Here is a 24,739-nt window from a genome sequence, read left to right as displayed (position 1 = left end):
ACAAACACAGGATTTTTTTTTATAAAGTATAGGTAGACTTTATAAAAAAAATCCAATCAGTATCTAAATGTCCCCGTGCACCCGTGCTATGAGTAAATGTAGATCTTAAATACACAGTTATTTAATAAGTAGAATTTATTTCAAGGAAATTAGTATTTAAAGACGTATACTTACGAATTAAAAATTTAATTTGTTTGAATTTGAACCACGAATTAATTTTATTTGAGCTCTCGATTAAATTAAATTTGTTTTATTTATTACTTCAATTTTAATATTTTCCTGTACAGTAATACATATTAAAGTGTACCAAAGTGACTCCATTCGTTCATTATTCTCGTTTGACGTTGTTTGACGTAAATACGTTACGTTTAGTGCCATCGGACTAAATTTTTTAACAGTGTTGGTACTTATGTTTGCAAATTTGACACTTAATGCTTACGACATTAAGCTCTTTTCTGTACGAAACATTTATCTTGACTCAAAATTTACGTAAGCGTTTTTATCATCAATGCAAATGGTGCGAAACGTCATTGGGATCCACATTTCTTGACGTTTTTGTTCTGCTTTGTGTGTCTATTTCTTTTATATTAAGTCAGTGTGTTTAAACATGAAATTACGCCATGGCAAGCATCATTATGTAAATTATCCCATCATAGGAGGTATGCAGTTTTACAGCTCCTATAATGGGATTGGGCAAAATACCACTATTTTTTATACATCTCTAGAGTCACAACATAATGTGTTGTATACCTTATCTCATGGTAAATGCAATTAACAAAACACATTCTAGTTTACACCAAGTAATAATTAATTACAATTTAATATATGAACTCACCTCTCTTAGCGAAGTTGTTAAGAATTCTTACTGGTTATTTTTTCCAGTGACACGACAACTTTTGGGTTGGCGCCAATTTCTTAAAAATTAACCGAAATTAATAAAAAGTCGAACTTAAACAGCTCTATGACTCTTATTTACGGTAAAATATTGCCAGTGTTTATAAACTACTTTTACATACTTATTTTAGAGGATTTGTGGTTTTATATCCCATTACCGGTTCCACGTCCATTATAGGGTCCATTACGTTATTTATAAATATATTTTATTTATATTTTCTATCTTTTTCATTTTTATTCTTTAACCCAGAAAGTCATGACTGTTGTGAGAGGTTTTGGGATTATCGGAAACCTTACGCCATACTAATGATATGACTTAAGTATAGTATTCTTTGGAAGCATATTTATAAATTAATGTGGTAATGTGTTTTTTTTTTGTTTTTAGGTCTATATCTGTATATGCTAGTCGTGGAAACGTTTACTGCAGAAAATATAAAGTTAAAAGTCTACACCACTATTGGATGGGGTAAGTTTAATAGTCAATGTGAAGTTACCACCATAGGTATGACATATATGTAGTAGGTATCCAACTTAGTGTTTTATGAGTCTTTATGTTAACATATAAGTAGACAACACGTGCAATTTCTTTGTACTAATCGGTCAACATTTTAATAGACATAACATGATTTAAACATACATACTGAGACAAACATTTTGATTTACATTTAGCGCGTTTCCCTTCACGATCAGTCGATCACATTTATAATGCAATATAAACACATGCCATTTCATTTCGAGCTTTACGTTTCGTATTTAAGGTTCGAAACTGTATGTTTGTAATAAACGCTTGGAAGTTGATTCCGTTTTAAACATTTGATATGGTTTTCTTCTCATTTTGATACGACCTTTAGGCCAGGCGCGGCCCGCCTTAAGGAGCGCTTGTGCGGTGCACTCCCATAAATAATCAAAATGAAATTATGGTACTTATTTAATCTGTTACTATTTAAGATCTATCGTAAAAAACTCAATACCAATTAAATAATACCTTTATTCATTATACTTAAGTTTATAGACAGCTCACCACTACCTACACGGCGTACTCCTATAATTTCATAGAAATCAAACGTAACGCGCGAAGCGGAGCGCTTTGGTTTGCGCTCCTATGGAAAAAGATTTAGTACATTCGATCAATAGGAAATTCAATAAGAGCGAAAGAGAAGTTTCGACAGAGCTCTGCGCGTGAAACGGAATATTTTCTATGAGGGAAGAGGCAAAATCGGTGCGGCGCTCCGAGCCCGGTTGATCTGCGCGCGCAACCCGCGCGCCATGTTGAGATTGTTGTCACTTGTTTCTAAACAGACCTTAGTCAATTTTAAAGTATGTGCGGGAATGCAATTTTGGCTTTTTTTCATTCTAAATAATGAAACAAGAGTTTAAACAGTTAAAGCACATAATTTGTTTGTTGTGAGGTGTTTCAAAATGAATGAATTTAACGTGAGAATGTGAAAAAGTTTACAAAATCGACTCGAGTTAAATTATGGACGACCTTGAACTTTCGTAGCAATGTTACATGTTAGTCAAAAGCAAAAACTTATATATTTTTTAAATCAGATTAATAAGCAAAAACACCGTGGTTGTGTTGTGTGAATGTGATAAAAGTAACTAGCTTATTTTGTTTTTCGTGTTACCTATATGTTTTGTGTTTGGCGCGGGCATAGAATTAGAATAGACAAGAACAACTGTCAATCTTCAAAAGTGCGACCAAAAATGAAATGCAAGTGTGTGCGTAAATTGTCTATGTGAGTTCAAAAATAGTGATGTCATGTTACAACATATTAATAATCTGTCGGTGTTTGGTTGCTTTATCGATAACTTTTTAAAATGTGTTATTTTAAACGTATTATCCAGCGTATTTCGCTAGCGGTGCAAAGAGGAAACGCCAGCAGCGTACTAGGTACATTTAGCCGGGTACCTATGGCCTAATAGCATATAATTATATACCTACCCTTAATTTTTATATTTACCTAGTTATAAGTTTGTTTTGTTTGTTTGTTTGTAAATTACCGTTTTTAGGGTCCCGTACCTCAAAAGGAAAAAACGGAACCCTAATAGGATCACTCGTGCGTCTGTCTATCTGTCTGTCCGTCCGTCTATCACAGCCTATTTTCTCCGAAACTACTGGACCAATTAAGTTGAAATTTGCACACATATGTCATAAGTTTATGACCCAAAGATGGACGTGTAACGTAAACAAATGAATTTTAAATATGGAGGCCATTTTTGGGAGGTAAATGAGAAAATTAAAAAATAAAGTTTTTTCAAACTATATCGTGTTACATATCAGATGAAAGAGCTCATTGTAAGAATCTCAAATATATATTTTTTATAATTTTAGGATTAATAGTTTCGCAGTTATTCAAGAAAATAGGCAAATAATGACAATCCCCCCCCCCCTTATCTTCGAAACTACTGGGTCTAAAATTTTGAAAAAAATACACAAAATAGTTCTTTACCTATAGATGACAGGAAAACCTATCAGAAATGTGGTCAAGCGTGAGTCGGACTTAATGTACGGAACCCTTGAAACGCGAGTCCGACTCGCACTTGGCCGGTTTTTTTTCAAACGTTAAAATTTACGACATTATGACGTATAAATAACACCTTGAACTCCGTGTGCTATCAAAATCGTTACAGACTTATCTTAGTCTAACTCTTTCTCTGTGTTGGAAAGTGAAGTTTAAATTTACTGCTAAACATGTGCACCTTCAAAAAGGTATAACAATCGTTATTATTTGAAGTCGGTTATAAAGGTTAATATCTTAATGATGTCTTGTGAAGAAATTATTACATAGCTATTAATATACAGACAAGTTATCGATACTGTCATCTGGACATTTTGTCAAGCCCTAGCGTAAAGTAACAGTTTATGTTTTTACACAAAATATCTTAAATTATTGAGTAATATGATAAAATATTAGCACACAAAGGAAGAAAAACTTATAATTAACTGTATAAACCGGCTTCTTACACATTTTATGCTGTTAATTTGACAAAATATCGTCAAGAAAATTTCGCTCGGAATATCATAATTCCTCTGAAATGAGTATTTGCTAGGTTTATTTGGCCCTGTGACACTGAAATCCGGTACACTACAAGACACTATCTTCATTGTATTACTTAATCAAATAGTCTTCTTCCGAATTTGTGTATATTTTTCAAATTGAAAATTACGGTGATACGCTCTTGGCCGTCCGCGGCCGTTGTCAAACTCCAAAATGGTCACGTTTTCTCATTTGTAGTCTGACTCTTTCGCACTCATGCAATGTTCATATACGCGAGGGCTTCCCTTTCGCACACTTCAGCTGTCTGTCAAGCGCGAGCGACAATTACAAGTCTGTGGGCGCGGGCGCGGGCGCGGGCCATGACTGTGCGGTGAGTTTGTTTGGACCGAAACAGGTGTGTTAACAATTTAGCACATCTTTCCATAAAATTTAAATAAAAACATTATATCCATTTGTAAAATGAACTGCAGTTGGCGTCTATCGGTCGTCAAGATTCGTAATACCGAAAATCTATGAGAGAGTTCAATGACCGGGTGGACGGAAACCGACATCTATGTACTTTGCGACGGTTAATTGAATGTGTAGGTTTAGTTTTTAGGGTTCCGTACCCAAAGGGTAAAAACGGGACCCTATTACTAAGACTCCGCTGTCCGTCCGTCCGTCCGTCCGTCCGTCTGTCACCAGGCTGTATCTCACGAACCGTGATAGCTAGACAGTTGAAATTTTCACAGATGATGTATTTCTGTTGCCGCTATAACAACAAATACTAAAAACAGAATAAAATTAAGATTTAAGTGGGGCTCCCATACAACAAACGTGAATTTTGACCGAAGTTAAGCAACGTCGGACGGGGTCAGTACTTGGATGGGTGACCGTTTTTTTGCTTGTTTTGCTCTATTTTTTGTTGATGGTGCGGAACCCTCCGTGCGCGAGTCCGACTCGCACTTGGCCGGTTTTTTGTTTTTTATTGTGAGTGAACACCCATAATACATAGCTACCAGCCGCCTCTGCTTTAGGCCCACTTGCACCATCCTACTTACCCGGGGTTAAACCGTTAACCCAATAAAAAAAAAAAAAAAAATTAAAATTTAAACTGTTTATTTCAGTAAAAAGACATTGTATTACATACTAAGCTTAACTACTAATCTTAACTTAAAAAGATTTTTGAGTTAAGGAGTCTTAAATTATTTACAAATTCATTTTTAATGGTTAGGTACATAATAGACAAGGCCGTAATTAAGTGATGTCAAATTGTATTGGTAACCATGGTAACAAGTTAACCGGTTAACCCAGGGTTAGTGGAATGGTGCAAGTGGGCCTTAGTCGTGTTATCAGGTATTTCTCACGACGAAATGGCTTATGAGACGACTCCTGATTGCGATTAAATTTCCAACATCAATCAGCGTAAGTTGCTGCCGCTGATTGGTTCTCACTACCAAAGTCGCGTCAAAACAAACTGAAAACCATATCAAATAGATAATAGATTTAGCACAGGAGCGTCATGACACTCATCACAGTATCTCGCCCGCGAGATAAACTACCCGACTTTTTATTACCGTAATAATTAGGGAGGCAATCTATCCCGCAGGCAAAATATTGTCGCTCCTCTCCTGTGTTAAGCTTGCAGAATCAGCCTCAAAGGCTTGATTTAAAATTAATTTGTCTGTTATGTTCGCAGGCGCGCCGGCGGTGTTCCTAACGATATGGGTGATATCGCGGTGTCTCGTCACCGTGGTGCCTTCCACCGGCTCCGATGGGGTAATTTGTCAACCGCTTATTTCACTCTAACGACCCGCCATCTTGCCGATAGTTAAGATTTCCAGTTGACATTTTGTTTAAGGCCGATTTTCGCATGATATCGTTCAGAGTTAACTGGATTCGAACTCATTGACTACTTGTTTTTGTTAAAAATAACAATGACATTCGCGCTGCCGTGTACGCACGGCCGTCCGCTCAGTGCTCAGCGGACTGCGTTCGGAGACGTACCTGAGCCCACTGCTTCTTAACACCGCGCAAATAAACATTAAACATAAACATACAACCAAAAGGTTTGGAGTATGTACAGTCACCATCAGATATATCGGTGCAGCTAGGGCGCTCACAAACATCTGAACACGGCTCTATTATCAGGGCTCTAGAGTGCGTGTTCAGATATTGTGAACACCTTGGCCGATCCGATATATCTGATGGCGACTGTACCAATTCAATATTTGACATGTGTTTCAGCTGGCGCTGGCGGGCGAGGCGAAGGTCTGCCTCTGGATGCACGAGCACCAGGTGGACTGGATCCACAAGGCGCCCTCGCTCATAGGGCTCGCTCTCAACCTCTTCTTTCTAGTCAGGATCATGTGGGTAAGTATTAAAAATTTATATGAAACTTAAGGCAGTGAGGAGACAGAAATTTGTAAGAGAAATTAGAAAGGGATATCATGACCCTGAATCGCTGTCAAACATCGGTTTTGTAGGAAGTATCCTTTCTGTACGGTAGTACTATTACTTATTCTGTGCTTAAGGTATAGATTGCGTCAACGGCCAAGCTAATGTTTGACTTTACTCGTAGGTCAAACTAGAACATAGTAGCATTGCAAAATCGTAAACAAACACATACAGTATGTAAACATATAACAAACTCGAATAAAAATGTGTGCAGTATTTTCAAGTATAACATTATAGAAGCCAGTTTTACGGACCGGATATTGATACGAGTAGGTCTGTTTTTTAGATTGTATTGACACAGCCAAATAGGTGCAAAAGCAACATGGAACATAATCGCATAAAACCACACTTTATTTAGTCAGCAAATATTTAAGATCTACCTATATACTTAACTGACATTTCATTTTCCTCATTTTATGAGTGATTCCCATGTGTACTACTATTTTAAAATCATGGAATATCTGATGCAACCGTATTGAAACCTTTCCGGAGTTCAACCTTAACCTTAAATGTTAACTAGAAACCGTATGGTTTATATATTATTTACAAATCCATCGCAGTCAGATACTTATTTTTTAAGCAGAATTGAATAGGACAGGGGTCCGTAGCTAGGGTTACCAGATGACAGGAATTTTCCTGACATGTCAGGAATTTTGGCCTTTTGTCAGGAATGGGGACGGAACACGAAAATGTCAGGAATTTTTGGAATTGATAGACTTCTTTATAAAGTACCTTTTTATTTACTTAAATCAATACAATCATATTAATGTTAGTGTTAATTTAATTTTTATGTATATTAGTTTCTGCATAATGTCGATAATAAAATAACACAGTTCATTGAGAAAAAAAAATACAAATGATAAATTTTAATAAAACTTAATAATAAAACGCGGCTATCGGCTCAATCGGGTGCCCATCGCTAACGGCTAGACCCCCTAAACCCCCCCCCCCCCACCCGTCGTCGTCGTTCGTCAAAAATATGAATGTCAGGAAAAATATTCGGAAATCAGGAATTTTGTCAGTAAATTCTAAATTTGTATCTGGTAACCCTATCCGTAGCTCTCTATAAATAAATTAGGTACTGAGGTAGTAAGGAGACCCCAAATTCACCGTTAGACTTTAGTGCTTACCTACCTTCGGAAAAGTGGCAGGTGCTTTTATCAGTACGGGTTTGTAGTGATAGTTGAGAATATAGGGGAGAGAAAATGGTCCATTCGTTATTTTTAAAGTCGGCCTTCTCCGTCTGTCAGCGTATGTATGTAATTTATTTAATAAATTCTCCCCATTTCCCCCAAATTCTGTTGACAATCGGTAAGAGTGCTATTACATTTCGGGGATGAGCGAGTTTAGGTATTTTACGCGCTGCGGCAGGCCCCGCGAGCTCAGGTCGCCGAACCCTTCCACCGCATTTTCCCTCGGTCGCACTACAATGATGGATTAAACATTCTTGATCCGATCGTGAAGCACATTGAAATCAATCATAACAACACTAACTGTACTTTAATATCAAAGTCCTAAAAATGTTATTTGGTACGAAAATACTAAATCCAGTGCAAATATACATACTTATGTAGGTCATTATTACTAGAAAGAAATTAAACGTACTTACTTAGGTACTCGCTTATTTTCATTTTTCGTCATTGCATATGGTATAGGTTGTATAGTGAAACTATTTTAGCTATATAATAAAACCCTTAATTTGTATCTTAGGTTTAGAAACGAGCTGATACTAAGCATCTGATGATGAAGCCTGATGATGATGATGAAGGTGGTCACGGATACCAATCAACCATGTAGTAACATGATTAGGCTCGTTTGATTCGTCTCAACAAGATCTTTGGCACTAGGTGACACTCAGGGTCTGATAATGGAGCTAGAAAGTGGCCACTGGTACCAGTCAACTATGCAATTAAACCACTTCGTGTTTGAGCTCGTTTGATTCGTCTCAACAAGATCTTTGGCACTAGGTGATAGTCAGGGTCTGATGATGGAGCTGGAAGGTGGTCACCGGTACCATTCAACCATGCAACTAAACCACTTCGTGTTTGGGCTCGTTTGATTCGTCTCAACAAGATCTTGGACACTAGGTGATATTCAGGGTCTGATGATGGAGCTGGAAGGTGGTCACCGGTACCAGTAAACCATGCAACTAAACCACTTCGTGTTTGGGCTCGTTTTATTCATTTCAACAAGATCTTTGACACAAGATAGGACTCAGGGTCTGATGATGAAGCTGGAAGGTGGTCACCGGTACCAGTCAACCATGCAACTAAACCACTTCGTGTTTGGGCTCGTTTTATTCATTTCAACAAGATCTTTGACACAAGATATGACTCAGGGTCTGATGATGGAGCTGGAAGGTGGTCACCGGTACCAGTCAACCATGCAACTAAACCACTTCGTGTTTGAGCTCGTTTGATTCGTCTCAACAAGATCTTGGACACTAGGTGATATTCAGGGTCTGATGATGGAGCTGGAAGGTGGTCACCGGTACCAGTAAACCATGCAATTAAACCACTTCGTGTTTGGGCTCGTTTTATTCATTTCAACAAGATCTTTGACACAAGATATGACTCAGGGTCTGATGATGGAGCTGGAAGGTGGTCACCGGTACCAGTCAACCATGCAACTAAACCACTTCGTGTTTGGGCTCGTTTGATTCGTCTCAACAAGATCTTTGACACAAGATAGGACTCAGGGTCTGATGATGAAGCTGGAAGGTGGTCACCGGTACCAGTCAACCATGCAACTAAACCACTTCAGTGTTTGAGCTCGTTTGATTCATCTCAACAAGATCTTTGACACTAGGTGATACTCAGGGTCTGATGATGGAGCTGAATGGTGGTCACCGGTACCAGTCAACCATGCAACTAAACCACTTCGTGTTTGGGCTCGTTTTATTCATTTCAACAAGATCTTTGACACAAGATAGGACTCAGGGTCTGATGATGGAGCTGGAAGGTGGTCACCGGTACCATTCAACCATGCAACTAAACCACTTCGTGTTTGGGCTCGTTTGATTCGTCTCAACAAGATCTTGGACACTAGGTGATATTCAGGGTTCAGACCCTACCAATGACGGCCTGATGCAACTGTTTCAACAAGATCTTTGACACAAGATAGGACTCAGGGTCTGATGATGAAGCTGGAAGGTGGTCACCGGTACCAGTCAACCATGCAACTAAACCACTTCGTGTTTGAGCTCGTTTGATTCATCTCAACAAGATCTTTGACACTAGGTGATACTCAGGGTCTGATGATGGAGCTGAATGGTGGTCACCGGTACCAGTCAACCATGCAACTAAACCACTTCGTGTCTGGGATGACAACCTTCCAGCTGCACATCAGACCCTGTGAGTACTATGTTGTGTCAAAGATCTTGTTGAGACAAATCAAACGAGCCCAAACACGAAGTGGTTTAGTTGCATGATTGACTGGTACCAGTGACCACCTTCCAGCTCCATCATCAGACCCTCAGTACTATCTTGTGTCAAAGATCTCGTTGAGAGGAATCAAACGAGCCCAAACACGAAGTGGTTTAGTTGCATGGTTGACTGGTACTGGTGACCACCGTCCAGCTCCATTATCAGACCCTCAGTACTATCTTGTGTCAAAGATCTTGTTGAGACGAATCAAACGAGCCCAAACACGAAGTGGTTTAGGTGCATGGTTGACTGGTACCGTTGACCAAGTTCCAGCTTCATCGTCAGACCCTGAGTTCTATCTTGTGTCAAAGATCTCGTTGAGAGGAATAAAAAGAGCCCAAACACGAAGTGGTTTAGTTGCGTGGTTTACTGGTACCGGTGCCAACCTTCCAGCTCCATCATCAGACCCTCAGTACTATCTTGTGTCAAAGATCTTGTTGAGACGAATCAAACGAGCCGAAACACGAAGTGGTTTAGTTGCATGGTGAACTGGTACCGTTGACCACCTTCCAGCTTCATCATCAGACCCTGAGTTCTATCTTGTGTCAAAGATCTCGTTGAGAGGAATCAAACGAGCCCAAACACGAAGTTGTTTAGTTTCGTGGTTGACTGGTACCGGTGACCACCTTCCAGCTCCACCATCAGACCCTGAGTTCTATCTTGTGTCAAAAATCTCGTTGAGAGGAATCAAACGAGCCCAAACAAGAAGTGGTTTAGTTGCGTGGTTGACTGGTACCGGTGACCACCTTCCAGCTCCATCATCAGACCCTGAATATCACCTAGTGTCCAAGATCTTGTTGAGACGAATCAAACGAGCTCAAACACGAAGTGGTTTAGTTGCATGGTTGACTGGTACCGGTGACCACCTTCCAGCTCCATCATCAGACCCTGAGTCATATCTTGTGTCAAAGATCTTGTTGAAATGAATAAAACGAGCCCAAACACGAAGTGGTTTAGTTGCGTGGTTGACTGGTACCGGTGCCAACCTTCCAGCTCCATCATCAGACCCTCAGTACTATCTTGTGTCAAAGATCTTGTTGAGACGAATCAAACGAGCCGAAACACGAAGTGGTTTAGTTGCATGGTTGACTGGTACCGTTGACCACCTTCCAGCTTCATCATCAGACCCTGAGTTCTATCTTGTGTCAAAGATCTCGTTGAGAGGAATCAAACGAGCCCAAACACGAAGTGGTTTAGTTGCATGGTTGACTGGTACTGGTGACCACCTTCCAGCTTCATCATCAGACCCTGAGTTCTATCTTGTGTCAAAGATCTCGTTGAGAGGAATCAAACGAGCCCAAACACGAAGTGGTTTAGTTGCATGGTTGACTGGTACTGGTGACCACCTTCCAGCTTCATCATCAGACCCTGAGTTCTATCTTGTGTCAAAGATCTCGTTGAGAGGAATAAAACGAGCCCAAACACGAAGTGGTTTAGTTGCGTGGTTGACTGGTACCGGTGCCAACCTCCAGCTCCATCATCAGACCCTCAGTACTATCTTGTGTCAAAGATCTTGTAGAGACGAATCAAACGAGCTGAAACACGAAGTGATTTAGTTGCATGGTTGACTGGTACCGTTGACCACCTTCCAGCTTCATCATCAGACCCTGAGTTATATCTTGTGTCAAAGATCTCGTTGAGAGGAATCAAACGAGCCCAAACACGAAGTAGTTTAGTTGCGTGGTTGACTGGTACCGGTGACCACCTTCCAGCTCCATCATCAGACCCTGAGTCCTATCTTGTGTCAAAGATCTTGTTGAGACGAATCAAACGAGCCCAAACATGAAGTGGTTTAGTTGCGTGGTTGACTGGTACCGGTGACCACCTTCCAGCTCCATCATCAGACCCTGAGTCCTATCTTGTGTCAAAGATCTTGTTGAGACGAATCAAACGAGCCGAAACACGAAGTGGTTTAGTTGCATGGTTGATTGGTACCGGTGACCACCTCCCAGCTCCATCATCAGACCTATATATTCTGATTCTGACATGTCATCAAAAGCATTTGTATTCAGCCATTTTTTAATTTAGTACCTATAAAATATCAGATCATTTCAAATATCTTTAATGCTGTCCGGTAGTTACATACTATACTATAAAACCAAATACACAGTACTAGGATCAAAGTTTCTCAATCGCCGTTTACACGCACTGTCACGCACACAGTATAGCATTTTACGCGGCGCCTGCCGCACACAATGATAAAAAACCTCGTCGTCGCCGTTGAAAACGTGCGGAGCCGACCGACACACGTCCTACCTCTACAAGCTCTGCCGCGGCACTGAGCTCACGACCGCGCGTCATCGGTAATATTAGAGTCGTTTTCAAAAAATTGCCAAAAAATTATAGTAGAATTTCATAAACACTAATGTATACCATCAGTATAAGCAAACGCTGCAGATTGCTTGAGTATGAAAATGACTTCGATATTAAGTAGAATTTCGTAGGAATTGACACTTGTTTCGGAGAGAAAATTGAGTTTGTTTTTCTTCGATTTTCTCTTTCTCAAAGGTATTTAGAAAAAATGTCAAAAGTAATTCCTAATGTACAGGGTATTAGTAATACAAAATAGCCAGCTTTACCAGAGTAAACTTCTCAACATTTACAAATACGAGCTCACAATATAGTGCTTCACGTGGTTTTTCGGAAACAACCATCAGAAAAAAAATCATTACTAATTTAATAAGCCCTTTTTCCAATATTTAAAAAGTAATTCCTAAAGATAAGATGACGCTTTTACCGTAACAAGTACTCATTGTTTCTAATAATGACCCTAAAGTACTGAATGTCATCGAGGAATATCATCAATTTTGCATTATTTTGACTTTTCTTGTTGGAGCGCTCTTATGTGATTCTACATAATGAAAGGCACCTCATATTATACCATTACTTTGCTAGATTTTTACATGCAATAAATGCCAATGTAATGAAAATTGGATTATCTATGCAATTCTGTGAAGAATTAAAGGATAGTTTTAAAATCATGTCAAAACCAAAGACTGAAAAAAAAATGCTGCCTAATATCCATGATTGTTATGTTGAATGGCTGTGGACTGGAAGAAAGAGGCGTGCGGCGCGGTGAGCGGCAAATAAATAAATAAATATAAATATTATAGGACATTTTTACACAAATTGACTAAGCCCCACGGTAAGCTCAAGAAAGCTTGTGTTGTGGGTACTCAGACAACGATATATATAATATACAAATACTTAATACATAGAAAACAATCATGACTCAGGAACAAATATCGGTGCTCATCACACAAATAAATGCCATTATCGGGATTCGAACCTAAATAGGACCGCGGCTTCACCGGCAGGGTCACTACCCACTAGGCCACGGCCGGCCGGTCGGTCGGCGGTCGTTGCGGTCGGTGCCGGGCGTCGGCAAATCAAGCGGCGTTCATACATTTGGTCGAGCGCAATGTATGAATGGCCTTGATTTGCCGCGCGTCTTGCGTCTAGTCCGCGGTCTCACACAAAGAAAACCTTATAAATAGAATTAGATCTGACTTTTTAGACACAGCGAATAAATGCCTCTTTTAGACAACACTGACATATTTTTTTCCTCAGGTTCTCATAACAAAACTGCGGTCAGCCAACACTCTAGAAACGGAGCAGTACAGGAAAGCAACCAAGGCTTTGCTGGTGCTGATACCCCTGCTGGGCATCACCAACTTGCTGGTGCTGTGCGGCCCCAGCGACGACTCGTGGTTCGCGTCCGCCTTCGAGTACACGAGGGCACTAATGCTTTCCACACAGGTAACATGAAAATCTAACTGTCTTCCAACAGAGCGTACGACGAGGCGGCCAGCGGAGTGACAAGCGGCAAAGAGTCTGCATCTGCATCATCCGCTCGCGTACGTTTGCATTTAGTTGCTATGAATGCCGCACGCCCCTCGGCATGCCCCGATGCACGCTACGCTTGTCATGATTACATTGTAAATTAGCCAAATAGAACGCGATGACCATATTCGCTAAAACAATGTATATTACGATTATTCAATATCAAACCCAACATGTTAATTTAGCTATCAAACCAAAAAACAAAGAAACCACAAACAGCTCAAATAGTAAACATCGACTTTATATAGGTACTTTCTTTGTGCTAACATTAACTCGTCCATGCGCCCTAATATGAAGTTACTAAGCTAGCTTTAAATAAAAACTCACCTAACGTTGCTTTCATAATTAAGTCAAATGAAACTAGCCTTTTTTGTGTTTGAGTAAGAATTGTTTTTGTATAAATGCGAAGGCCATGTAAGTCAGACTTAGTTTAACCACAATTTTGTTAATTCTCCGATCCTGGATAAAAAGCATCCTTTGTCAAACAAAAACAATATTCTAGCTAGGTTGTATAATTCAGGTAAAGACAAAGCATTCTATGTCTTAACCCTTTGAACGCTGAAAACCCTAAAGGCGCTGTCATAATTTGTCGAGCCCAGAACGCTTATCTCATAGAGTGTAAGATACAGAGAGACCTAAAATACGACCTTCCGTTCATCGTACTTTGAAATTTTTTTCAGGCAAATCAAATTTGCTTTTGATTTGATAGTTTTGGGCGGCTAGAGTCAAACCACGCTAAGTTTTCATGACAAGTGCTACGTTAAGTATGGAGCTTATAGGGATGTGTATATTAATATGTATGCATACTTTACTGCCAAGTTTGTGCACAGTTAGCGTGGCCAGAATCTACTAGATACATTTTCAAGCTTATAAAATTTGTGGTTTTTGAGTAGTTGTCAGAAATTTCCAAGTTAATGTTCAAGAAAAAAAACATATTTCAATGTTTCATTGGTACTGTAACCTTACAGCTTCTACATCATTTTACAGGATACAATAGAATAATAGTCGTAATAAAGTCCTCTTTTCCAACCAAAACGTCTAGCCATATTAACTGTACAAAGCTTTTAAAGCCTCAACCATCTCTAAGTGCTTCCAATTTTCTAAAGCTTTGCCAATTACAGTTTAAAAAGTTTATGTTCATAATAGCTTTATTAAATAGAACACAGTGAATGTTTTGAAGTAAAGCCTCGATTGATTTAAGAAAATTCTTTTCATTGTTTTATGGACTGCTGATTGGAATTTGAAATAAGTAACTATTGAAATTTAGAGAGTTTTGAAGCATTTTTCTGATTCTTAACCTCGTTTCAATCCAATTTGATTCATTATTTTACTTTTTATTTCATTTCACATTAAATTTCTAAAACATTTTTATACGCCTGACTGCTTTTATAAAACTTTTTCAAATTAAAGTTATGTAAGTACCTACACAAAATTCCCAGAAATATTACCATTTCGTTGCTCTGGAAATCGTAAATGGGAAACATGTCGCTGGCAATTGTACCATTAAAAGAGGCTTCAATACAACAAAGAGTTGATTCACCAGACGTGCTCGCTAAGCCCTTCTCAGACAGGGCGTGAACTGCACGAGAATTCTGGAAGAAATTTGTACAGAGAAAAAAGTACATGATAAAAGACCCATACGAGTTACAATGAAACTAAGGAATTAAGGATCAAATCAAATTACTTTATTAAAAACTTAAATAAATGTCATATACTACGAAAAAGTGACCCAGGCCTCCAGTATATCTGAAAATAATTTAATTTGTTCTAATACGTACTTTATAAAATATTGTATGTGCCTCGAAGTCTCGGTTACTTTTTCTCTCATAAGTACCTACTAAAAAAACAAATCCAACGATATAAAATAATTTGATTGGTTCCCTAGTTGCAAATTTTATTTCTTTAGTCCTTGATTTCAGATAGGTACTAGTACTTTTTTTTATTAGGTACTCAAAAAGTTCGGCCATAGAGAAAAAAATACATAGAGTGCTCACTCCATACATCAGTTTTAGTACGAAAAAGACTAGCATCGAGTAGCGGAACTATCAGTACTGCTACTTGACAATAGATGTAGCACCGACCATAAAGTCTTATGCTGTTGAGATAAGACTTTCCGGTCGGTGCTACATCTATTGTCAAGTAGCAGTACTGATAATTCCGCTACTCGATGCTAGACGTAGACACTGAAATTAATAGTCTGAACTGATGTATGGAGTGAGCACTCTTGTCTTACTATATTTCTCTATGGTTCGGCTAATTTATTTTTAGTGTTATTCTTTTACATCTGTATAGGTTTTACGCGCCGGCGCGGAAACCAAAGCGGCATAATTAACACAGCTGGCGGCGTAATTATTTACTAAGATCACATAAAATAAACATTATCGTGTCAGTCTAAATTCGAAAAATAAATCATCACTTACCATCTGCGTATCATCGGATGGCCCATTCCGTACCTGTGAATAAAACAAAATTGTATAATGAATGTATTACTTAATTAACTGTAATTGTAATTATTAATATTAATTATAAATTGTTTGTTTCAGGGTTTTACCGTAGCATTGTTTTACTGCTTCATGAACACAGAAGTACGGCACGCTATTAGGTACGTATAAAAAACAGTTTATGAAAACTAGGAGCAAACGAACAGACAGACAGCGACAGCCTTAAGCGTATTGCCGATTTTGGTACAGGAAATTAAAGCTACAGAAACAACCAAGTAACGACGGTCGGTTAGACGACCGGTCTGGCCTAGTGGGTAGTGACCCTGCCTGTGAAGCCGCGGTCCTGGGTTCGAATCCCAGTAAGGGCATTTATTTGTGCGATGAGCACAGATATTTGTTCCTGAGTCATGGTTGTTTTTTATGTATTTAAGTATTTGTATATTACTTATATGTATCGTTGTCTGAGTACCCACAACACAAGCTTCTTGAGCTTACCGTGGGGCTTAGTCAATTTGTGTAATAATGTCCTATAATATTTATTTATTTATTATTTATTTATTTATAACTAACAATACCAACCAACCAACTAATATCAACTAATTCTCTGTCCAGGTATCGCGTAGAACGGTGGAAGACCGGACGGGCGATAGGTGGAGGCCGGCGGAGAGGCGCCTCGTACTCCAAGGACTGGTCTCCGAGATCCAGGACCGAGAGCATACGGTGAGCGAACGCTCTGGCTTCAGCATGAGATAGCTGTGTTTTAGTTTTCATTTAGTTAGGATAATTAATCTAATAATTATTTTCTAATCAGGCGCGGCCCGACACGATGTGCCGTTAGAACGCTTCCAAAATTGGGAAATCCACATCCCCATGGGATAATTTCGGAAAATTTACATATTTTTGTATGGGAATCGAAATTTTCCATTTCCCAAATTAAAGTTTCCTTTGTTTTCTGTGAAATTTTCCTGAATCAACTTTTTGGGAACATTCCACACCATGCACATCTGGACGCGCTAGTGGGACATATAGATAAAATATATCTTAAACGGTTCATCTTCGGGTCATGTCATAACAGCTTTTCTCAAGCAGCCATACTTATTATTTCTTACAAAAAAAGTAATATCATAGCAAAACAATGCTACGTTAATTTACAATGTTAACATAAGTTAACGTATGCAAAAGAAACATTTTGTTTGATCTTAAAAAATATACACAAAAGTAAATAAGCTTACCTAGTCAATACAAATAGTAAAAAGGCAAACCTTTTACCTTTCTTTACGGTATTTATACTTCTGTGAATACAAACTAGATTTCTACAATAGCCTGTTATATCAATAAAGATACTGATTTCAAAAGAAATATCTTATTAGCTGAGCTGTTATTGATTCAAATTATAGTTCGTGTTTTTTAGCATTAGAAATAAGGTAAACAATCTTGATGTGTATTTTAATTGAAAAACACATTTTAAAAATAAGTTACGGCAAATATGTAACAATTATGAATCTAATACGATCTTTTATAGTCTTCTGCTTTCATAAGTAATAGTTATTGATTTTTTTAAAGTGTTTTTCAATTAAAAGACATGTCAAAATCGCTTACCTTCTTTCAAGTTCTTTCTAATGTTAAAAAAAACGAACTATAGAAACAGTTTTTCTTCAATGAAAAAGCTTTTTTTGCTAATAATGTATCTTTTTATTAATCTTTCTCATTATAAATCTTTAGAAAAGCGACAACGTTTGTTGTCATAGATTTGAGCTTCCAATTAGCTACTACAATTTGCCTTATCCGTTTTTTGTGACAATGTTTGGTGATGGAAATTGAGTCGGAGACCGAATGTACTAATTATCGCGCTCATTCATTCGTTTGATTAAATGGTTAGCACAGACGCTAATTACGATTTTCTGTGTTTATTTTTGGTAATAATAAACAAGTATAATAAAATGTTGACTACCCGTACTGTATGATAATTTACGTAGGTACCTACCTAACTCTCATGATGATCATAATTTTGATTAGCGTATCATAACACTATAACCTCTAATATTAAAAATAAACAATGCATCTATGATAGTTTTAATTCAAGGGATTCAATTTCGTTTCGACCAAACCTGATGTAATCGTACACTTTTTATTATTGTCACTCGTCCGAACCTTCAACGACAATACTTCTCGATTATATAGTTCGAAATAGGATAAACAATAAAAAATCGAATCTAACATACCTCAAATTGGCATCAAACAAAATAGTAATCATCTGTGTAAGTGTAAGGACTGAGTGGACGCTCGAGATCGGCGTGCAGCGGGGCGGGGCGTGCGGCGTGGATGTTAAACAAATGCAAGCGTATAGGAGCGGCCTTAGTGCACGCTGCTCAAATCACTTGTGAGTCCGACGCCACGCTGCACGCCCCGCCGAACGCTCCGCTTCGAGCGTCCACTCAGGCCTTCCACTAAGCATGCATCATACCTGCTTCAAACCTCGCTTGTCTTTTTTCTTTCCAAATCCATATTTGACGTACAATTTCTGTTCCCACTAGGCTCACGGTATGAAGAAGCCTGGCGGATCTGGATACGATCCAACATACAAGGACTTATTGCATTTACGAAGACTTCAGAGGAATAATAATGTGGATTTGGACGAACATATTCTCTTTTTCGTTATTTTGTTTATAATAAATGTAACCTACTTTGTGTTACTGGTTTTTTATTCACTCTTTCGCATCGCTTGACATTTTAATCCGAAGAGAAATGCATGTGAGATGGGTCATTCTACTTTTATTCTTGAATAAAATAGTACGACACACAACTATACAGGGTGGTCCAAACCTTGACGTCCAAAATTTTTTTTTAGATTCCTCACTTCGTGGGCTATCAGAATATACCCCATGTATGTTAGCCAATTTTTCGTAGTTTTCGAGTTATGATTTATTAAACTTTTAACTTTTGTTATGAAATTCCGGGGTTCCCATACAGAGTGGCTAAAAATTAAGTGCATTCCCGTTGCCAGGGAGGTGTTGGGATTATACTGAGGAACTTTTACTATGGGACCAACCCCGAAATGGCGAAAAAAAATTTAGGTACTCTTCTATAGAAAATGGACCAGCCAAAATGTATGAAACAGCCAAATTTTGTTTTTCGCGATTTCGCTGACATACATGGGGTATATTCTGATAGCCCACGACGTGAGGAATCTAAAAAAAATTTTTGGACGTCAAGGTTTGGACCACCCTGTATAGTTTTGTTTTGTGTGACACACATTAATAATCCAAATACGAGTTTATACTCGCTTAAAATTGTTTTTGAATCAAATTATTACTTAGGTACTCGTTTCCAAATAAATTCATTGATAAAAACACGTAGGGTCCGTCTTAGCTAACTTTGCACCAACTTAAACAAATTAAATTGAGGGAGTGTCATTATAAGCGTCATATTTTGATAGAAATTTGACATTAATAACCACACTTTGTCATTGAAAATGTCATGCAGAGTTACCTTGGTCCAACGCTAGATTAAAAAGCTCGTAACGCAGTGGAAATAATAATAATTCATACAAAGATCAATGACATTAATGGTCACTTAGTTGCTTAATGAATATTAATAGTTAGATACATATTTAATAAAACTATTTAAGTAAAAGGCCAAATTATATCCCTTTTAAATTAGAATTAAGTTAAAGTTATTCGAGGTCCGATTATTCCCTAAAAAGCATTTTAACCAAGGGTGTGTTTAAAATTAAAATCCTCCGGTCCAACAAAAAGTAGAATGGCCCATATTTTACTCATTGGAGCATGACTCCGCAATGTAGAATATTGTGAGTGTTGAAAATAAATAAGCTAATTCGACTAATATGTCATAATTACTAAAACTAAACTTGCATGCAAACTTTGGCCAATTCAGCATTGAGCTGCAAACCATCGACTTAAAAGAGAATAAACCAATTAAAGGGTAAGTAAGCATTTATAAATTTGCAACGTAGTACTACTAGTATTGGGGCATTCCACGAGAATGTCGCTTACGTAACGACATTATTCTAATACTTCTGAAAATGCTGAGTAAGCTATATTGGGTCTGTTAATATTTCACGACTTGGCTAAGAAATTGGCTGTATAATCCAGAACTTTAGGGATTTGATTAAGATAGCTGCCATACAAGGCGAAAGCGTTACGTAAGCGACATTCTCGTGGAATGCCCCTATTAACAATAAAATTATATAAACGTACGCAGTTGAAAAATACGTAATTTTACCTCCTCGGCCACGAAACGCACGCACCGAGCGTGCACGCTCGACGCTAACATCGACCACCATACATTGTTAAGCCTTTGAATGCCTCGCCTATTGCATATAACGCGCCAAAGGAAACCTTATTGGAATGCAAGAAGGTTAATATTAAATTCTAATCGTGCGTATCTGTGGGTATGGTGGGTCAAAGAGTTAACAGTGTTAAGACAAGAACGTTCACGCTCGGAGCGTGTGTCCGTGACTTCCGTGGTCCTTGGGTAACAAATCCAGTCAGTAAACGCAAAATGTAAGTACCTCTACCCATTGCGTCATACAGTACAGCGCTACAGATGTAGTGCATTATTATTTTCCATCCTATTTTCACGGAAACTTACGAATGTGAATGTGTCTTGCTATTTCAGTCAGTCTCGTCACAGAATAAATAATAGTACTAAGTACAAAAGACTCACTCTCTAACAAAACGCGTCTGTTACGATCAGCACAGATATGGCCGCTATAGGTAGCGACAGCGCCACGCGCGGCTTATGGCTTTCCCCAAAATTAGGTCGGAACGGATGTACTTTTAGCTACCTGTAGCAAAGCGACGAAATCGCGGAGTGAGCCACGCCTGGTCTCGTGCAAAAAGTACTGACATTGACTGAACTAGCATAACAAATACGAACGTTTCCGAGAAAATACGATGGAAAATAATTATGCACTACATCTGTACCCCATTCAGTTGTTAATTCTACTCCATGATTTATATATATATATATTCAACTGTGTACGTTTATTATAATTAATTTGTATAAAGTATTAATTGCAGGGCCAAGTGCCTCGCAATCAATCTCGCTTGTATCAATTTCAATTGCACCTAAAGGCTTCCTATTCGAGTTGAATAGGATTTAATTTATATTTCTAAAAATAGAGCCTTTACGAGTATATTTGTTGCTATAATTTGTAGATTCGCTTAGATTTGTATTTGAAATTGGAAAGTGAATTATAATTTGTGATAATGAAATAGTTTGCATGAATGAGGCTTATTTCAATTTGCTTGTATGAATACTTTCCCAATATATTAAATTTATAGAATAATAAATATATGTAGATTCAATTAAAATGTTGAATCTAAATTGACTGCATAGACATAAATTATTCTGAGGGATTACTATTATGATTGTTATTGTGTTGAATAGTTTGTCAAATTGACTGAGCTGTCACGTCAACGGGTGTTATTAACTTATTATACAGTGTGTAAGTCCAATACGGGCAATAAATTAAACCAGGTATAAGAATTTACCCGTCTAATCATTAATTAAGAAGTTTTTTAAAGTTACACTTAATATGACTCCGTAATGATTTTTTTTCACATGTACCAAGCAGCAATGTACTGCAAACATTAAGAAACAGAAGATGACATGACATTACGAGATACGAGCTTTTTATGGTAACTGCTAACAAGCGTTGACAGTTACTTTAAAAAGCTCGTATCCCGTAACGTGTGGTGTATTACATTGCGGGCCGAATTATTCTGTATGGTTAAAATTTTCATTGCATTTTTAAGTAAAATGTATCTGAATATACTTTTTAGGTCCTATGCTAACCACCGTTTAAATATTCGCCCGTATTGGATTTACACACTGTATTCGAATGCAAATTTCCGAGCACGAAACGCACGAAAACATTCCCCGTACAAAACAGAGAACGTTCTCCAGAACGACACAACTATATTATATTCGTCACTATCCCTTTTGTCAAGTCAAACGGAGACTATAAAACCAAGTTTAGCCTTTTATGAAATAAGTAGCAGCTTCTCGTTTTATTGTTTGCAAGCGTTCTCTTCTCACTAAGTCCACCGGAATGCAATAATAAACTGTATTTTCCAGTGTAGTCTCCTCAGTCACAGATATGGCCGCTAGGTGGCGACAGCGCCACGCGCGGCTTTCCCTAAAATTGGGGCCGAACGGATATACTTTTAGCTACCTGTAGCAAAGCGACGAAATCGCGGAGTGAGACACGCCTGGTTACTACCAAGTAAGGTGTAAGAAGTAACTAACGTAGTGGAGATATTGTAACATACGAGTAGAACATAGCGAAAGTTTTTGTAGTTAATATTAGTTAAGGTTAGTTTTAACGAATTAATGAAAGAGCTTGGCCCAGGTTGTACAGCCATCCGTCGAAGCGAGAGTCGGCCGCGTCCGAAACCACCACCACCACACTACTGGTACCACGGCACTCGCTGGCTCCCCACCATTTACATGTCGTAAGTACCTAAAACCGAAATAGATGCCATATACTAAAGACAAAGTGACCAAGCCATCTGGCTCAAGCCCGTGGCAGGAATCAAACCGGTGTCTTCAGCTTACGCGGCTAACGTCTTAACCACTAGACCACCCGGCCGCGGTACCCGTCCCAGATTCTAGGTTAATTTCCAAAATGAACACACATATGTGTTCTTGGCAGTGAATGGGTTATCTAAATTAGGAATTGTTAAATAATTGCAAGGGCATTTTGGAATAAGCGTCTCTTCTATCAATTTTGCATATTCAAGGAAAAGAGGCAGATACCTAAATTTCGGAATTTCATGTTTGTGGTAGGCCCTCCTATCTAACTATTCTATTTAGTATGATGTTTGAATGAATGCCCAACGTATGAAATCAAATGCCTAGTCATAATATCAAATCTAGAACTGTCTCTCCTAAACACAATCTTCTTCTTTCTCGTTTCCTCATTGCTAAGAATCGCGATCACATGAGATTTCTGATTTGTCTCCATTTTGTGCGGTCATAAGTCTGTGGGTGTGGACTGCACGGTGCAGACAGCCGTGCCGCCAGATCTTCACAGTGTCCGACCATCTAATATCATCGGAAAGCTCCAAAACAACTAGACTGTCTTTTCAATTTGTATGTTTGTGCGCAGGAGTACACGGGCAGCGGCAGCGCCAGCGGCGACCAGTCCCCAGTGTGAGGAGAGAAGCGAGGGGGGCCCCCGCGACTACGCACTTTGCCCGAGGAAGACGCACCTGCCTCGCCCGCCTCTCTCGCTCTCTTCAGCTGTCCTTTCGACGTGCCTACTATCTCTGTTCAGTGATTATTCGCTCCGTGCATGACTGTGGCGCCACCCTAGTGTGGAACATATTTTTTATATGACAGTTGACAGCTGCCAAATAGTATGATGTCGTGACGTGGCCTGTATTTCCCTCACCACCAACTTGGCACATAGCCTAGCCTATATGTATATCCAGCACAATGCTTGGTGTGAAACAGACTAGAAGAACGCATCGCATTGCTCGCTCTCGGCATCAACTGCTACCACGTGCCTCTGATCTCTGTTCAGTTATGGACCCATTCATGTGAGCCCGCGGTAGGGCCAATCCCAGAGGTGTGAAATGAATGGAATGAGCCGCCTCGTCCGTCTCTCTCGCCTTCAAATCTCAATCTTTCGATATGCCGTGCTTACGAATCTCTGTTCAGTGACTGTGTGGACGCTTCTAAAATGCTTATGAGTACTGTTATAGCTACAATTTTAAACCGATAGATCCTTAATATAAATTTTAGAACAGTAATTTTTTGACGTGGTTTTCGAGTCGAGTAGTCGAGATCTGCCAGCATGAGTTGCGTTGTCGCGCGCGACTCCATAAATCTTGCGCGACTTCAAGAATGAATTTGCGCGCGAGAGCGCAGCTCATGCTAGACGGTCAGGTAGTTTTACAAATGTGTATATGTATTTGGATACTATGCCCCTCCGACCTGGGGGCCTAGAAAAATAGTATCGTGATGACAAATGCTACGAAAAGTCACGTGACTATTTCCATACATTATTTGAGTTTTGATTGGCGTTTTCTATCAACGATTGTCATCCTGGCTAGGGCCCTGTAATAATTCCTACTTCTTGTTTCCTTAAGCGACGTGTGTTAAATAGACGACTTACAAGGACAATAATAAAACAGTCAGATGCAGATTATAGATTATATAATAATAATGATAATTCGAATCCCAAATTGTTTTAACAAAACAAATGACTCGGTTTTTATTTTTTGTAACAAACTTGCCTAACCAGTTTTAACATTGCATTAGACATCAAGATGTATACATACTTCATGAAATCAATTCAGTTACTCTACTAATTCCTAATTTAACGATAATAGCCGCCTGTCACACACACATATCTAATAGTGATGTTAAAATGTTATAAATAAATAAATAAATATTGGGGGACATCTTACACAGATCAACCTAGCCCCAAACTAAGCAAAGCTTGTACTATGGGTGCTAGGCGACGATATACATACTTATATAGATAAATACATACTTATATACATAGAAAACATCCATGACTCCGGAACAAATATTAGTGTTCATCACACAAATAAAATGCCCTTACCGGGATTCGAACCCAGGACCATCGGCTTAGCAGGCAGGGTCACTACCCACTAGGCCAGACCGGTCGTCAAGGTTATAAATAAACTTGTACATTTATTAC

At 38.6% G+C, this 24,739-nt stretch overlaps 1 protein-coding gene across 3 annotated transcripts in view; it reads left to right on the top strand.

Moving 5' to 3' along the window:
• The window catches only part of LOC134655398 (diuretic hormone receptor), a 35,986-nt gene extending 12,570 nt beyond the window's left edge, over positions 1–23,416 (top strand). The window contains exons 4-12 of one of the 3 annotated variants that reach the window (XM_063510856.1): positions 1,280–1,360; positions 5,575–5,654; positions 6,123–6,248; positions 13,328–13,516; positions 16,144–16,202; positions 16,654–16,761; positions 19,936–19,983; positions 22,418–22,520; positions 23,177–23,416. In XM_063510856.1, coding sequence (XP_063366926.1) covers positions 1,280–1,360; positions 5,575–5,654; positions 6,123–6,248; positions 13,328–13,516; positions 16,144–16,202; positions 16,654–16,761; positions 19,936–19,983; positions 22,418–22,520; positions 23,177–23,224 — 842 coding nt within the window. In that variant the 3' untranslated portion in view covers positions 23,225–23,416. Of the gene's footprint in view, positions 1–1,279; positions 1,361–5,574; positions 5,655–6,122; positions 6,249–13,327; positions 13,517–16,143; positions 16,203–16,653; positions 16,762–18,575; positions 18,735–19,935; positions 19,984–22,417; positions 22,521–23,176 lie in introns of those variants that run through there. The other 2 variants (XM_063510857.1, XM_063510858.1) reach the window with 2 other exon arrangements.
• The last annotated feature ends 1,323 nt before the right edge of the window (positions 23,417–24,739 follow it).

This window comes from Cydia amplana, chromosome 16 (assembly GCF_948474715.1).
Source record: "Cydia amplana chromosome 16, ilCydAmpl1.1, whole genome shotgun sequence".
In the NCBI taxonomy this organism is placed as follows: Eukaryota; Metazoa; Arthropoda; class Insecta; order Lepidoptera; family Tortricidae; genus Cydia; species Cydia amplana.
Note: the sequence above shows the minus strand (reverse complement) of the source record. Positions and strands in the feature narration are given on the sequence as shown.